This window comes from Gorilla gorilla, chromosome 11, assembly GCF_029281585.2.
Source record: "Gorilla gorilla gorilla isolate KB3781 chromosome 11, NHGRI_mGorGor1-v2.1_pri, whole genome shotgun sequence".
Classification (NCBI taxonomy): domain Eukaryota; kingdom Metazoa; phylum Chordata; class Mammalia; order Primates; family Hominidae; genus Gorilla; species Gorilla gorilla.
Window position 1 is genome coordinate 67620009 of NC_073235.2, and position 17095 is coordinate 67637103.

At 35.2% G+C, this 17095-nt stretch overlaps 1 protein-coding gene across 4 annotated transcripts in view; it reads right to left on the reverse strand.

Annotated features, from left to right (window-relative positions):
• The window catches only part of SCN3A (sodium voltage-gated channel alpha subunit 3), a 116925-nt gene that overhangs the window by 55436 nt on the left and 44394 nt on the right, over nt 1-17095 (reverse strand). For all 4 annotated transcript variants that reach the window (XM_055380245.2, XM_055380244.2, XM_019022785.4 and 1 more), the window contains exons 10-12: nt 12891-13032; nt 11599-11805; nt 3903-4193 (exon numbers count right to left, since the gene is read on the reverse strand). In XM_055380245.2, the coding sequence (XP_055236220.1) occupies nt 3903-4193; nt 11599-11805; nt 12891-13032 (640 nt within the window). The remainder of the gene's footprint in view (nt 1-3902; nt 4194-11598; nt 11806-12890; nt 13033-17095) is intronic.

Genomic DNA, 17095 nt, shown 5'->3' on the forward strand with positions numbered 1-17095 from the left:
TCCCAAGTTCAAGCTATTCTCCTGCCTTACCCTCCTGAGTTGGCTGGGACTAGAGGTGCCCGCCACCACACCTGGCTAAGTTTTGCATTTTTAATAGAGACAGGGTTTCACCATGATGGTCAAGCTGGCCTCGAACTCCCAACCTCAGGTGATCTGCCCGCCCTGGCCTCCCAAAGCCCTGAGATTACAGGCATGAGCCACCATGCCCAGCCCAGAACTAGTGTTTTGAAACATTTGAGTGTATGTGAATCACTCTGAGAGTTAAAAATATGTATTTTTAGGTCCCAGATTTTGGAATATGGATTTAGGAAGTAGCAGATAGGACTCTGGAATCTGAATTTTCCTGACACATTCCAGGTGACCCTAACACAGGGTGGACCTCATCCTACACTCAGAGAAATACTAACTTGGTCTTACATTAATCCCTAGGATGGCTGAGTATAATCACCTCAATACACCTATGTTCTGAAACTGTCTCTGGAAACTGAAAATCGGTCTACACAGTATTGGTTGGGAGTATGTGGTACGTGTGTACATCCACTATGTATCTGGGACATGCCTTTAATTTGGATATTTTTATGTCAGGTATTTTCAAAGGCGTTCCAGATCTCTGAGTTTATTTGAAATTTCTATTCACTCTTTGGAATGTATAATAATGGGTGTGAGCGCAGCTTTCAAGGCAACAGAGACGGAAAAAGAAGATAACAGAAATAGCATTCAGAGAAAATAAACCAAAAATAACACACTAGAAGATGCAGCAGAGTGGAGGGAATACCCACAGCTGTGGCAACACTTTCTCTAGGGAAAACCAGCTTTAATGTTTTAAGGAGTGAAAGGCCATCTTTCTTTACCTCAGGCATGTCAAAACATATTTCCCAGGTATCTTTTTCATCTTGTTCCCAGAAGATAAATGTAGACTGTTTCTTAATTTTCAGTAACAAAAGGGAAAATAGAAGAAATTAGGTCTATAAGACACAATCATGCATGTAGGGTTTGGATTCAAAGTGGGTTGGGAAAAGTCAAGATGGAAAAAGATGCTGGGAATTTTAAGATGTTCTAGTGGGAACAAGGAAAGTGAATATTTGTCAGAAGTACTTAGCATTTTGAGGTTTCATTTTATACTTTTAAGTATTTCTTTATTTTTTACAACTAACATATTATCTGTTTAAAAATAAAATAATGTAATAAACATAAAATAACATTTGTAATTTATGTGAATAGAAGGCAGGGCACCCACAATTTATGCCCTCTCTGCTTTGACATTTTCAGAAGATACATTTGATTTGAGCAGTATTTACTGTCTATCTTACGCTTCCTGTCCCCACCACCTTCACTGATTCTCTTTCTACCAGATTCCTTTTTTGTTTACAGAAGCAGAAATTGTAAACCGTTTATGGTATATTTCTGCTTGTTAGTTTTGTTAATGCTCTTAGTCTGTCTTTACTGGGATATGCAAATTTAAAACTAATAGATTATTTCTTTCACTTTTGAAATTATCTATCTATCCATCTATCTTCTGCCTATTTACAAATATAAAATGAACGACATCTACCATATGTATGTACTGATTCTGCTTTAGTATTAAAACACTGGCCATCAGCTAACCTCTCTGCTCTTGCCTGTCTGTGGTTCACTCAGCTCCAGCAAACCAAGTCTACCAGTTGCTCCTTAAGCACTCCAGGCATGCTACCATGTCAGGGTTTTGCACTGCCTCTTTCATCAGCTTAGAATGCTGTTCCTTAAGAGAGCCTCTTTCTTTGCCTCCTCCAAATCTTTCCCAAAATGTCTTAATAGTGAGGTCATTGTAAACCACCCTATTTAAAATTTTACCTCCGATTATGGCTCCTGTTCCTCTTTTCCTGCTTACTTTTTTTTCCCTTAACATTTGTTACCTTCTAACACAGTCTATAACTTATTTATTTTGTTCATTGTCCGTCTCCTTTGGAAAAAATTTCCATGAGGTCAGTGAATTGAGTCTCTTTTATTCTTTGAGGTATTTTCAGCATCTTGAACTATGCTTGCTACATAGTTGGCGATCAATAAATATTTGTTGATTGGATTGAATGAACTGATCTACAAAATTTATTTGAGCAAAATGATGAAACAATAAAGGAACTAATACTGCTATCAAATTATGTATATACATTTGTTAGTAGTTGAAACTACTCAGAAGTTTGCTTTCCCTCATTTGAAATTCATTCACCGATTTTAACTTAATAAGAGACTTACTCTTTGTCACACAGATTTTCTATATATTGCTTAGTCCCCATCTCTTTAACACAGGTATTCTTACTTTATTTTACAGAAATTTTACAAAGTACAAGTGACTTGACCAAGGTCACAGAACTAGTTTGGAGTTGAGATATGAACACAAAAGTTTGTGTTCACTGTAGCATCATTATGCTATAGTTTCATATACTCTTAATTCTAATAACTCCTAATAGTTTTAAGAATTCCAAAATATCAAGGGTGACTCTTTAAGAAAAAAAAATCTGATCTGAGAAACCAAGTTGCCCTTCAGAGCTTCAAGTTAATTCCAAATATGTTATACTGATTTGATAATATATTTTATATTTGTATTACACAAGATAGTAATAGTTGAATTTCTTGATATTGATGTTATCTGCAGAAAAATGGCTTTATCTTAAAACTCTTTGTGTATTCATGTCCATTTTGTTCTAATATGAGAATACACGTTTTAAGTTATTAATATAGTTTACTTTTTTCTTTAAAAATATTTGTTTACATATTAAAGATAGATTATAAAACATTCACTGAGAACTTGCATATTACCTTTTCTCCCAACCAAAAGTAAATACTATGTTGAATTTTGTGTTTATTACTTCTGGTTTTTTTTTTTAGAAGTTTCTTTCTTTATGAAAAATATATCATACCCCTTGGTTGATTTGCCATTTTTGATTAAATTAATCTTATATATTATCTCTCGAAGCATTATTTTTAGGGTATAATTCTGACTCAAGATTGTTATGATTAGAAGCATTTGCAATTCATAGCACATGAAATTCTAATGGTGCCAAATAGTATTCAAAGCCATAATTGTACTTATCACAGATTTTGTAACTAATTATTCTTTACATCAGACATATGTAAACAATACATTAACTTACTAATCCATAAAACTTACTAAACATCAAATAATTGAAACTAGTTTTTACTCTTTTACTTAAAACTATGCTGAAGAACCAGGTAGTTGGCATTAAATCAGAGCAAAAATAGACTACCTTTGATGCTGTTCTCTTCAAGAACATTTAGGTCATAATTTCATTCTAATGTATCATGGCATGACCCTATGCAAGCAAAATGGAGACTCACCATAGTCCAGTTCTCTTATCAAAGGATAAAGACAAAACCCAAAGAACACTTCTTTTCAAAATTTATATGTATGTTACAATCACAACTTTGGATAACAAAGGCAGAAACCCATTCTCAAAGAAAATAAGTTTATCTAGGGTCTCAAAACGGAAAATGTAAACAAGAGATTCCAAAACTCTCATTGAAAAGTCTGCTAGTGTAGGTTATATATATATATGTGTGTGTGTGTGTGTGTGTGTGTGTGTATAGACACATATATACACACATATATATATACAGGTTGATATATATATAGGTTATATCAATATATATTATATATATCTATATATTATATCAATATATCTATCTGTATATATATATCAGTCTCAAAATGGTGAACATTTTATTAATGGTTTAATAAAAATCCCTTTGAAGACAATCTATTATAAGAATTTAAACGACTATATTAAATGTTAGTTCCCTGTCCCTCACTGAAGTCAGATAGTACAAAAGTGTACCAAAACAAAATGCAACAACTAAAAAGCAATAGCAATGATAAAGAAACCAGAGCACTTAGTAGAAAATCATACCTGATGAGGGGAGCAGAATTTTTTGTCACTGGTTAGTCTGTTTCCATCCATGGAGAAAAGGAAGCTGCTTCTTTTGACACTGTCTTCAGATTCGGATTTGGGAAAGCTGTCTCTCTCTCCTTTGTTGTTTCCTTCAAGGTGCTCTCTCTGTCTTCTTTTCTTCCTTCGGTTCCTCCATTCTTTAGCACTTTTGGAACTCAACTTTGATGCTTCTGAAGAACTTTCCAACAACTCTCCTAACCCACCTATTCCACTGAAATCTCTTGAAGCAGCTGATGCTGCCGCAACTGCCTGTCATAAAACAAAGCCAGGCACTATTTAGAACACAGAGCTTTGAAAACAGTTGAGTATGGTTAAAATATTGCCATTTAAGACACATTAACTACAAGTGAAAAGTCTATCCTCTAGTCCTTTTATTTTGTCTCACCACAAGAGTTTACTTAACAACGATCCTTATGTTTTAAATCATATAAAGCAATATGCTAGTGTATGCATTAAAGCAAGAAAAATCTGGTTTTGCCTGTCTTCTGGATTGTCTTTTTTTTGGGGGGGGGGGGGTGACAACTGTTCTCTTCAAAGTGTCTTCTATACTTTAAAAAGCAAATGTTTTCTTCGTGGTGGTTGCTCATCTAACTACCATTCTGATTCCATCTGTAAAACGTTTCCTCCTGTGTGCACTTCTGAGCAGCTGAGTCATATTTTTCCCCTCTAAATCCAGTACAAAAGACTGTCTCTTTTATTTTTTTGTGAACATAAAACATTTCAAGTGTCTACTATTTTACCTCCAGATGGAAGTAGGGAAATGTATTAGATAGCTTATCATCTTCCTTCCTTTGAATTACATTTAGGACTGTAGTTCACATCTCTGTGATCATGTTACTCCCAGAGAATTTATTACATATCACTTTAAAAATTTTAAACGTTCATAATTATTTAATATTATAAATAACAACAAAGGATTAACATAGCAATACATAAATTCATTCAAAGGATTATGAGAACTGCTTCAAATATTTTCTTTCTATATTGCAGCACTAAGTATTCTTAAGCACTTTGAATTTCTGTACCTACAAATGAAACACAGCTCTGAGGTGAAACATGGCAAATAGTATTTTTAGACTGGAAATGATCTAACAATGAAATACAGAGGATATGAAACAATATGGTGTGCATCAAAGCTGAGTTCTCATTAAGTATAGTACTATTTGTAAATGTAACCACAGAAGTGAAAATTAAATTATGACAATATCAGTTAAACTTTTTACATATGTCATCACTAAATACAAACAAATCTAACTTATCTAATATATTGTTTATCTTTCCCATTAACTGTAAGCTAGATAGAAATTGTATCATTGTATGCTCAGTGACTAGTATGTCACCTGACATAAATAAGGCTCAGTAAATAATTGGTGAATAAAGATTTAAAAATGTACTTTGCTATCAATTGTCTCAGACACTGGGGTGGGGGTGGGGGAAGAACAAGACATACTTAACCTTGACTTTGATGCTTCTGAAGAACTTTATAGAACTTATACTTAACTTGCTACAGATAGCAAGCTGACTTTTCAAGACATCATAAAAGACTTGACTTTTCAAGACGTCGTAAAAGACTGTCATAACAGTCTATATAACAACATATTTTAGGAAGAAATGGAGATGAAACCTATTTATAATGCTTTGACAACACTTTGTGCTTTATGTTTCATCTTTCTTGAGAAGAAGCAAACTCTCCTAAGTAGTTTTCATTTTTAAACTTCATGTTTAAAAATTTAAAAAAGATTTTAAATCTAAAATTACTATGCTGCAAATTCTCTAGGATTACAATGATCTCAGGGAGGGAAACTTAGTACTAAATATGATTTTAAATTTATGTGTTTGACCAAGCAACACATAAAATGTAACATATTTATTTATATTAAGCACTATATTCATAATGGAAGCTCAAATCTAAGACTTGATATAAGACAATACCCAGCATTTAAATAAAACAGTAATTCAGAATTTAGATATTTATAAAATTTTATAGAGTCATATAGCCAGGTTTTTAATGGAATTATTGATCATCAGTATCACTTTTAATATAATTCATGATGTAAAATGAGAAATATTAAGTACATTTTATAACTCTGACTATATATGCAAAATAAAGTGAATAAATGAATCACTTATCTGTAGCAAGTTAAATATACTTACAGAGTTCTGGATACATATGAGGTACATAATATACACCATTTGTTGAAACAGTGAAAATATATATACCCTTTCTTATCCAAATAAAGTCCTTAATTCTCTTTTCTATTTTATATAGACACAAACACACAACACACAGTGTTAATCATTTATTGACTTGTTTGTTCCTGCAAACAAAGGAAGTGGTGGTAATAGTCCCTCACCATAATCCTAAAACTTATGTCCATTTAAATCACTTCCAAACTTTTTTTTTTTTTAGATGGGGTCTCACTCTGTCGCCCAGGCTGGAGTGCGATGGCATGATCTCGGCTCACTGCAACCTCCACCCCTGGGTTCAAGCGATTCTCCTGCCTCAGCCCCCTGAGTAGCTAGGATTACAGGCATGAGCCACCACACCTGGCTAATTTTTGTATTTTTAGTAGAGACAGGGTTTCACTATGTTGGCCAGGCTGATCTCAAACTCCTGGCCTCAAGTGACCCACCCACCTCAGCCTCCCAAAGTGCTGGGATTACAGGCGCGAGCCACCGCACCCGGCCACAAACTTTGTTTTGCATAAGACATTATTTCCAAACCTATTCTGGTTAACAGTTCAAATAACTCAAAACCAAAACAGATTTCTAAGGCAACAAAGGTAACCTCAGACACATTCTCTGTGTCACTCATCAACTCAAATCTGTCATTTGTTCCACTTCCAGTGATTTGCCAATTCCCTCAAAGGCAGATGTTTCCTGTCATCTCTCATGTCTGTGTACCTGTTTATACCCAACTCTGTGACACTACCAATGTCCTTCATATGAGAATAACTGTGTTACTTTCACAGCCAACTTGCTGAATTCCTCTTTTAACAAATAAGAAATTTCACTTAATATTTACTCAGGAAATTACATTTTCTTATAACATTTTTGTGTGATTCAAAGTAGGCTCTGTAACTCACTGTATCTGTGTGTCCGTAAAAATATAACCACATAACTAATACTTCATTCATTTTATATATATAATCCAGTTAAAATCCCATTCAAAGCTACAAGACATTATACCTATTTCTGTTCTACCCCAATTATATTAGATTTCTTAAGAGCTACTATTTCGAATTTTGTTCTAGAGCTTACTCCCAAATTTTTTCCTATCAGAGCAATATAGACTGCTATGGGATATACTAAGCTGGGCAACATTAGGTACTTAAATATCACAATTTAAATGTCAAACACAATTAGAATGATCTAGGACAAAACATTGATTTCTTTGCAGGGTTTGTGTTTCTCCACATTATTTTCTCATGCCTACACAATGACTAGCCCTAGGTGGCCCCTCAACCAATAATAAAAAAGATGGAAGTGATGCTAGCCTTCATGAAGTCATTGGCTAGATAGTAACTTTTGAAGAGTCATAGGTGGTTAGGGAGACTTAAGCTACACTGCAGCATAAATGATATTATAGGTGCACTAATTCTGTCTTTGCCTCCACTTCCTCCTGGCTTCAACATTGATAATTTACTAGTCATCATTACCTGTGTTGTCAATAAGGAACTAAAATGGATTTGGCACTGTGCTACTCCAATCAGTATTATACTTTACCTTGGATAAATTTAAATTTTATATGTATGAAGCTAAAGCTGAATCAAATTGTGATGATTTGGTCACTAAGATTCAGTAACTGACTACTAAGTTAATAGAACTGATGTTTTTTAGCCAAACTCATCATAATCGTAGGTTCTTTAAACTTCTACTAGAAATAGTGCATGTTTATTTCTAAGTTCGAAAAGACTATACTCTTTTTAATTGATGTCATATTTTACCCTAAAATGGCTGCATTTTAGAATAAACTCATTATCTGTGTAGGATTTTCAAGCACATTAATTTGTCTGCTTTTATTAATGATAATAGAAAAACCCAGTGCTTTAAAATACAATCATATGCAATTTATGAATATTATTTCCTATAACACTTATTTAAAACCTTGAAATAAAGTATTTGCCCTGTAAATAGCTATTTTTATTTTATTATATTATAAATGTGTTTTATTTATGGTGATATAGAATAAAACTCTTAAATAATTCAAATGTAGAACTTTCTGGCAAGCATGAGGTATATTTTAAAATATTTTCAAGTTTCACCAAATTTGTTTATAGTTTTCTGTATAAAATCAATAAGGTATATCCACATTACTACTCTGTATCCAATGGTAAGATGAAAGTGGTCAAGCTAGCATGTTCAGCAAAAGCTATGCCTAGAGTTGAGCTCAATAATTCACTAAACAACTCATTGCTGTATCTCCATTACACCAAAAAATGCCTTGAGAAAGGACCTAATGCTATTTGTTGTGCATCTTCAAAGTAACTCAGAATTGTTAAAAACTTAAATTTTGAATATACCAATTTCTATTATATACTGTCATCCAAAGAATACTTCAAATATGTGGAGCCATTCATCTGAAAAAAATCCTCAAAAAAGTCAGTGCATAAAAATATTATTTGGATTTCTGCTTCTGGCCAAAATTGAGTAACAGAGACCAGATTTGCTCTCTCCTGAAGCAACCAATAAAACAGACAAAATACATGTTACAGTGGTTTTGAAGGCACTGGACATCAGATCAGGATGTTTTAAGATATTGGAAAATGGAAAAGCAAGCAGTCAGCTCTATGCTTTTCTTAGCTTATGGACTGGAACTTCCAGACTATGATGTAGAGAGGAAGTATCTCTGCAGACTCCATGAATGGATGAGATGAAGCTGAGTTTAGGAAAATCAGGGTGGTTGTATAGTTCACAGAACAGGGTACCACAGAGGAGAGAGTCGAGCAGAGAGAGAACTCTAGGGATCTTCTCAGGTTCTCCTTGAGTACTGAGAAGATTATTCACCAAGCATTTGTCTTAGAAAACTACCTGAGGCTGAGGATTAGAGAGAACACCACCTGGCAATCACACTGTGCCAGAACAGTGTCTGTTCCTACACTGGCAAACACTTCGTTTTAAATGCGCATTGGGTAGAGTATTAGGAAGGGTCTTGATTCACTAGTGAGGAATAATTAGTCTTAGAATAAATGGTATTCTGGTCCTGCCTAACAAATTTTCAAAGGTTTAAAGATACAAAAGGATCAAACTGTGTAAACGACATAACTATGTCCTGAAACAAAGATCAATAATTTTTATGGGAATACAAAAATATCCAGCACTTAAAAAAAGTAAAATTGACAGTGTCTGGAATTCAATTGAAGATTGTCAGGATCATAAAGCTGCAGGAATATGTAACCCATGATAAAGAGAAAAATTAATCAAAACTGACCAAGAAGTGACACAGATGTTCAAATTAGCAGACAGGGAACTTAAACAGTTGTTATAACTGTATTGTGTATGTTCACAATGTTAATTAGAGATATATGAAATATAAAAAAGACAGATCAAGCTTGCAGAGGTGAAAACTACAATGTTTCAGATGACAAATACACTGGATGAAATTAGCGGCAGATTAAATGTTCAAAAGAAAAGATAATTGACTTAAAGACAGCAATAGAAATCATTCAAATTGCATTTGACAAATGGAGTTTAAAACTCATACAGAGTCTTTGCTATTGTGAATAGTGCCACAATAAACATACGTGTGCATGTGTCTTTATAGCAGCATGATTTATATTCCTTTGAGTATATATCCAGTAATGGGATGGCTGGGTTAAATGGTATTTCTAGTTCTAGATCCCTGAGGAATCGCCACACTGTCTTCCACAATGGTTAAACTAGTTTACAGTCCCACCAACAGTGTAAAAGTGTTCCTATTTCTCCACATCCTCTCCAGCACCTGTTGTTTCCTGACTTTTTAATGATCACCATTCTAACTGGTGAGTGGGGGAGGTGGGAAGGATAGCATTAGGAGGTATACCTAATGTAAATGACGAGTTAATGGGTGCAGCACACCAACATGGCACATGTATGCATATGTAACAAACCTGCATGTTGTGCACATGTACCCTAGAACTTAAAGTATAATAAAAAATATATATATATAAAACTTAGAAAAAAAACTCATACAGAGCTACAAGGGACATAAAACAGCCAAAACAGCTTTGAAAAAAAAAAAAAAGAACAAAAAGTTGGGGACCTGCACTATCTTATTTCAAGACTCGTCATAAAAGGTACAGGAATTAAGAGAGTGTGGTACTGGTATAAAAATGACAAATAAATCAACTGAACAGAATAGAGTTCAGAAATAGACACACTCACCTATGGACAACTAATAATTGACAAAAGTTCAAAGGCAATGCAGTGGAGAATGAATATTTTGTTTTTATGCAGTTGGAATAATTAGATACTCATATTTTTAAAAAGTGAATCTCAATATATCACTCATATGTTATACAAATTAACTAAAATGGGTTATTTACCTAAATATAAAGCATAAAACTAACTTAAGAAGAAAATGTAGAAGAAAATACTCATGGGGTTGACTTGGCAAAAATTTCTTAGATCCAAAAGAATGATTTAAACAAAAAAGCTAAGAAATAATACTCTGGATAAACTGCACTTTAAATATTTGAGAAGCATATATGTGATATAGGACTTACATCCCAAAGAGTCAAAGAATGCTCAAAACTCAATAATATGAAATCAAACAACCTAACTAAAAAAAAAGGAGGGGATTAAAGATTTGAACAACCACTTCATAAAAGAAGCTATACAGATGGAAAATAAGAACAGAAAAAGGTGCTCAACATTAGTAATTAGGAAAATGAAAATCAAAACAGAAATGAGATACTTATTAGAATGGCTAAAATTAAAAAGACTGGCCATACCAAATGTTGGCAAAAATATTGAGAAATTATAATTCTAACTGGCATGAATCAGATTTTTACTATATATTCGCGAGTCTTCACCTTTCAGTATATGGATTTTTTTTCTGTCTTTTAATACGGTACTGTGTTTCCGTCTCTTCTCCTCAACACATTAATGCCCCATTCACTATACCCCTAGCTCACACAGCCTTTAATATTAATAAAAATCTCAAGTTGGCATCTAACTTTAAATACCTTCCTGATATCCTGATGTGGGCTATAGCAAACATTTTTTTTTTTCTACAGAAATCCCAAAGAATTGTTAAGCACAGGTATATATAAAGTATCTTGTCAACCTTTAAAATCAATTAACTTCAGAACAAAATCTCAAATGTCATAATTAGGGGTGAATCACTAATAATTGGAAATATCAGTTTTATTTCTTTTCTAAATTAAGTAAAAAATTAAATTCCTCTCTTAGGTTCTATGAGACAATTCCATAGTAAACCTTATCCCTAATGTATTTTCTATCCGCTAGCTGATTTCTTTATATACAGTGTCTAAAAAGTTTGTTAGACTCTAACTTCAGAAACAAGTTCATATTTGAATACTTTTTTTTTCTAATGACAATGCCTATATATAAAATGAAAAAGCAGTTCCAATCTACCCTCTATAGTATAACACTATTTCTACTTAGAAACTAATAATAATAATGATAAATCTTTGCTTTTATCACTCAGTACCTGAGCTTCTTCCTGTTGCTTTTTAAGCTGTTCGAGCATCTGCTGAAATTCGGCCTCTTTTTGTTCTGCTTCTTCCAAGGTGGCCTGATTCTGCTCCTCATAGGCCATGGCCACCACAGCCAGGATCAAATTCACCAAATAAAATGAACCCAAGAAAATGACTAGGACAAAAAATATCATGTATGTTTTCCCAGCAGCACGTAATGTCTAGGGGAAATGGGGGATAATTCCATCAGTATTTTAGTATAATGTCCCCAAATAAATATCTGATTACCACAGTTAGATAGTCAGTAGACTAATTAGCTTTTTAGTATCCAGTTTATTTTCACCAAGAATTTTTTGGTATTGATATGCTCAACACACAAAATTAAGAATCAGATTATCTGAGGCTTGACTGCAGTCTTGTTTGATATAAATACATTTTAAACTCATATATAGTGGATATATATGTGAGCCCCATTATAATGCTTTTATTAGAGTTCATATGCAGAGCAATAATATGACAAGTAAGAGCACTGAACCTTTAAATCCTTTCAGTGAGATTCCATTTGCACTGCAGCTATTCACCATACTATCTATAGATGACTTTTGCTCCCCTCCCCTTCTAGTCTCAGTTAATAGCTAGAGCTTTAATTTGAAATTTTCACATCAACATCATTGATTTTTAAAATCTTTTAACCTGCTGTTTATATACCAACAACTGGATTATCAACTTCTAAGAGTCATGAACATTATTTGCATCTCCAAGTTCCTAGCAGAATGCCTTTCACATAAAAAAGTCCTCAGTGTACATATATAGGTACTGACTCAGTGAGCAATTAGGATTCCTGGCACACTTGCTTTATGTTGGACCTTCCTCTGTGTTCCAGAGTGTTATAAGCAGGTCCTTTCCCTTCCTTTCCATTCCCTTCTCTCCCTTTCCCTTTCCTTTTCCCGTTCCCTTCCCCTTTCTTTTTTTGAGATGGGGTCTTACTCTGTCATCTAGGCTGGAGTGCAATGATATGATCTCGACTCACTGCAACCTCCACCTCCTGGGCTTGGGTGATCCTCCCACCTCAGACTCCCTTGTAGCAAGGGCTACAGATGGGCGCCACCATGCTGGGCTAATTTTTGTATTTTGGTAGAGATGGTGTTTTGCCATGTTGTTCAGGCTGGTCTCGAATTCCTGGACTCAAGTGATCCATCCGCCTCTGCCTCCCAAAGTGCTAGGATTACAGGCACACCCAGCCTATGCTTTTCATTTCATACATGTCTATAAAAATAAATGTTATGCATGCTCATTTGGACCTTACCAACTGGTAAAGATTTTCCCAGTAGTCTTGAGTCATGAGTCGAAATAGAGACAGGAAAGCCCAGCTAAAGGTGTCAAAGCTTGTGTAGCCATAGTTGGGGTTTCGACCAGCCTTCACACAGATGTATCCTTCTGGACACTGGCTATAAGAGAGAGAAATGGAGGTAGGGTCAGTATAGAAATTACAGCAATTTCAATTTATTTGACTTATAGGAATTTTCAAAACCCAAAGCTGCTATCTGTGACGAATTATCTTGCTTTAATTTCCAGAACACTTTAGGTGATTGCCCACCGTGAAACTTATCAGATGAAATTCACTAGGAAGACCAATAGAAAATTTAGATGCGAATAAATATTTACGGACATTTAGAATGGCAGAAAACTAGCAACCACACACTTTTAGCTCTGACATTACCATATTTCTACTCTTTACAAAGTGGCAAGAATCAATAGTTAAAAATTAAGGCCGGGTGCAGTGGCTCACGCCTGTAATCCCAGCACTTTGGGAGGCCAAGGCGGGCGGATCACGAGGTCAGGAGATCGAGACTATCCTGGCTAACACAGTGAAACTCCATCTCTACTAAAAATACAAAAAAAAAAATTAGCTGGGCGTGGTGGTGGGTGCCTGTAGTCCCAGCTACTCGGGAGGCTGAGGCAGGAGAATGGCGTGAACCCGGGAGGTGGAGCTTGCAGTGAGCCGATATTGTGCCATTGCACTCCAGCCTGGGTGACAGAGCGAGACTCTGCCTCAAAAAAAAAAAAAAAAAAAAAAAAAAAAAAAAATTAAAAGCCAGAAAACAGACAAAGAGTGTGGAATCAACCATTTCATTAGCTGGTTTTGTAGAATTTTCTAAAATAAAGTTAATATTTATAACAATTTTTTATTTACAGAAAAAGTATGAGGATAGTACAGTCTTCATACATTCCATGCCATTTTCAATATTGATATATTGTTATTATTTAATTGAGATGGGATCTTGCTATGCTGCCCAGGCTGGTCTCAAACTTCTGGGCTCAAGCAATCTCCCGCCTTGGCCTCCTGAAGTACTGGGATTACAGGTGCGAGCCACCGCACCCAGCCTTAATACATTATTATTACCTAAAGTTACTATTTTATTCAGATTTCATCAGTTTTTTTTTTTTGTTTGTTTTGTTTTGAGATGTAGTCTCGTTCTGTCACCCAAGCTGGAGTGCAGTGGCGCAATCTCGGCTCAATGCAAGCTCTGCCTCCCAGGTTCACACCATTCTCCTGCCTCAGCCTCCCAAATAGCTGGGACTACAGGTGCCTGCCATCACGCCCAGCTAATTTTTTGTATTTTTAGTGGAGACAGCGTTTCACAGTGTTAGCCAGGATGGTCTCCATCTCCTGACCTCGTGATCCACCTGCCTCGGCCTCCCAAAGTGCTGGGATTACAGGCGAGAGCCACTGTGCCTAGCCCTCAGTTTTTTTCTTAATGTCCTTTTTTTGCTCCAGGATCCCATTCCGGTTACACATCGCATTTAGTAGTTATGTCTTTTTAGGCTCCTCTTGGCTGTGACAATCTCTCAGACTTCCCTTGTTTTTGATGACCAAAACAGTTTTGAGGATTACTGGTCAGATATTTTGTAGAATACCCTTCAATTGGGATTTGTCTAATGTTTGTCTCATGATTATATTTAGGTTATGGATTTTTGGGTGGGAGACTACAGAGGTAAAATGTCACTGTCGTCACATCACATCATGCCAAGGGTACGTACTTATCACTCACTATGACTTATCACTGTTGATGTTAACTTTCACCACCTGTCTTGAGGTAGTGTTAGGTTTCTCTACTGTAAATTTACTCCCTTTTCTTCCTTTTCCATATGTGCTCTTTGAAACAAAGTCACTGTGTACAGACCACATTTAAGGAACCTGCAGTTATGATCTTAAGTATATACAAAAATTATTTGAAATTATTCTGCACCGGATATTTGTCCATTCATATTTTATTTAATTATTCAATCATTTCAATTAACATGTAGTCATGGATATTCATTTTATATTTTGGATTACAATTCAATGATATTTCATTTATTTGTTCAAATGGCTTCATCTTTGGCCATTGGAAGCTCTTTCAGTTGACACCTGTAACAGTTTGACATACACCATGGTTGTGGGTTGCATTTTTTTTTTTTTAACACTTTCTTACTTTTAGGTACTATCAGATGCTCCAGGCTCATCTTTTATAATTTCTGCCACAGTCCTAGAATCAACCATTTCTCCAAGGACTAGTTCTTTTTATTGGAAAATGGTATTAGAAACCAAGATCTGAGTGCTAGCTGTGTTTGTTGCTGCTGGGGTGTCATTGCTTCTAGGCCCTCTCAGCTGACAGAACAAGGAGATACACATGTTTGTAATTGCTCTGTACTGGTACACATGCACAGTGGTTTCAGGATTGTTAATCTATACTACCATTGGAAACAACTTTATCAACTAGGGTATTGTTCCTTTTACCTTTAGTCTTACAGACTCCACTCATTTCCAAAGTTACTTAGGTTGGCATGTTATTACCCCACCACTTACAGTGAGGTCGTTTCATATTTTGCAATACATTTATATATTTTTGTCACATATTCCATTTCTTCCTGGGATCCCCAAACCTCACAAAAGATTTTTTTTAATTTGTATATATTAAGATTCACTCTTTGTTTTATAAAGGTCTATGAGTTTTAACAAATGCGTTGTTTCATATTCACCATTATAGAATCTTAGAGAACAGGTTCTCACCCTAAAAAAAAAATCCCCTTTGCTTTACCTAGATAATCCTTCACCATGAACCCCTGGAAAACACTATTTTCTTATCATCTTTATTGTTTTGTGTTTTCTAGAATGTCAGGTAATTGAAATCATACAGTATGTAGCTTTTTGAGGTTGGCTTTTTCTCACTTAGAAATGTGCATTTAATATTCATTAATATCTGTTTGTATCTTGATAGCTCATTTCTTTTTAATCACTCAGTAATATTTTATTGTATGGGACAATTTATTTATCTATACAACTATTGAAGGACATCTTGGTTGCTTCCAGTTTGGGGTCATTGAAGGGCATCTTGGTTACTTCCAGTTTGGGGTCATTATGAATACAGCTGCTATAAATATTCACATGCAGGTTTTTTTGTGAAGACATAAGTTTTCAAGTTGATCAGCTAAATACCTAGAAGTGCACTTGTTGGATCATATGGTAAGACTATGTTTATTTTGTAAGAAACCGCCAAACTGTCTTCCAAGGCGGTTGTCTAGTTTTGCATTCCCACCAGAAATAAGCGAGAGTTCCTGTTATTCTGCATCCTCATCAGAAGTTGGTATTGCCAGATACATTTCTCAGTCATTCTAACAGATGTGCAGTGGTAACTCCTTGTTGTTTTAGTTTGCAATTCCCTAATGACAAATGATGTCGAGTGCCTTTTTACCTCCTTAATAGCCACCTGTACTATATACTCGTGTGGGGTATCTGTTCAGATCTTTTGCCAGTTTTAAATTGGGTCATTTGTTTTCTTATTGTTGAGTTTTAAGAGTTCTTTAGATATTCTGGACACTGGTTTGTTGTTTTGTTTTGTTTTGAGACAGGGTATAATTCTGTTGCCCAGGCTATAGTGCAGTGGTCTGATTATGGCTCACTGCAGCCTCAACCTCCCAGGCTCAAGTAATCCTTCTGCCTCAGCCTCCTGAGTAGCTGGTACCACAGATACACTACACCATGCCTGGCTAATTTTTTTATTTTTATTTTTTGTAGAAACAGTGTCTCCCTATGCTGCCCAGGCCAGTCTCAAACTCTTGGGCTCAAATGATCTTCCCCTCTCAGCTTCCCAAAGTGCTGGATTACAGGAATGAGCTACTGCACCTGGCCCCAGTCTTTTTTTTTTTTAATCAGATATGTGCTTTGCAAATATTGTCTTCCAGTTGCTGGTTTGTCTTTTCATTCTCTTAAGAATATCTTTGTAAAACAGCAGCTTTTAATTTTAATAAAATACAAATCATTTATTTCTTTAATGGAATGTGCCGCTTAAATACAAAATGGTTTTGTATTTAAAACTCATCACCTTGCTCACTCCTGTAATCCCAGCACTTTGGGAGGCCGAGGCGGGCGGATCACGAGGTCAGGAGATTGAGACCATCCTGGCTAACATGGTGAAACCTGGTCTCTATTAAGAATACAAAAAATTAGCCGGGCGTGGTGGCGGGCGC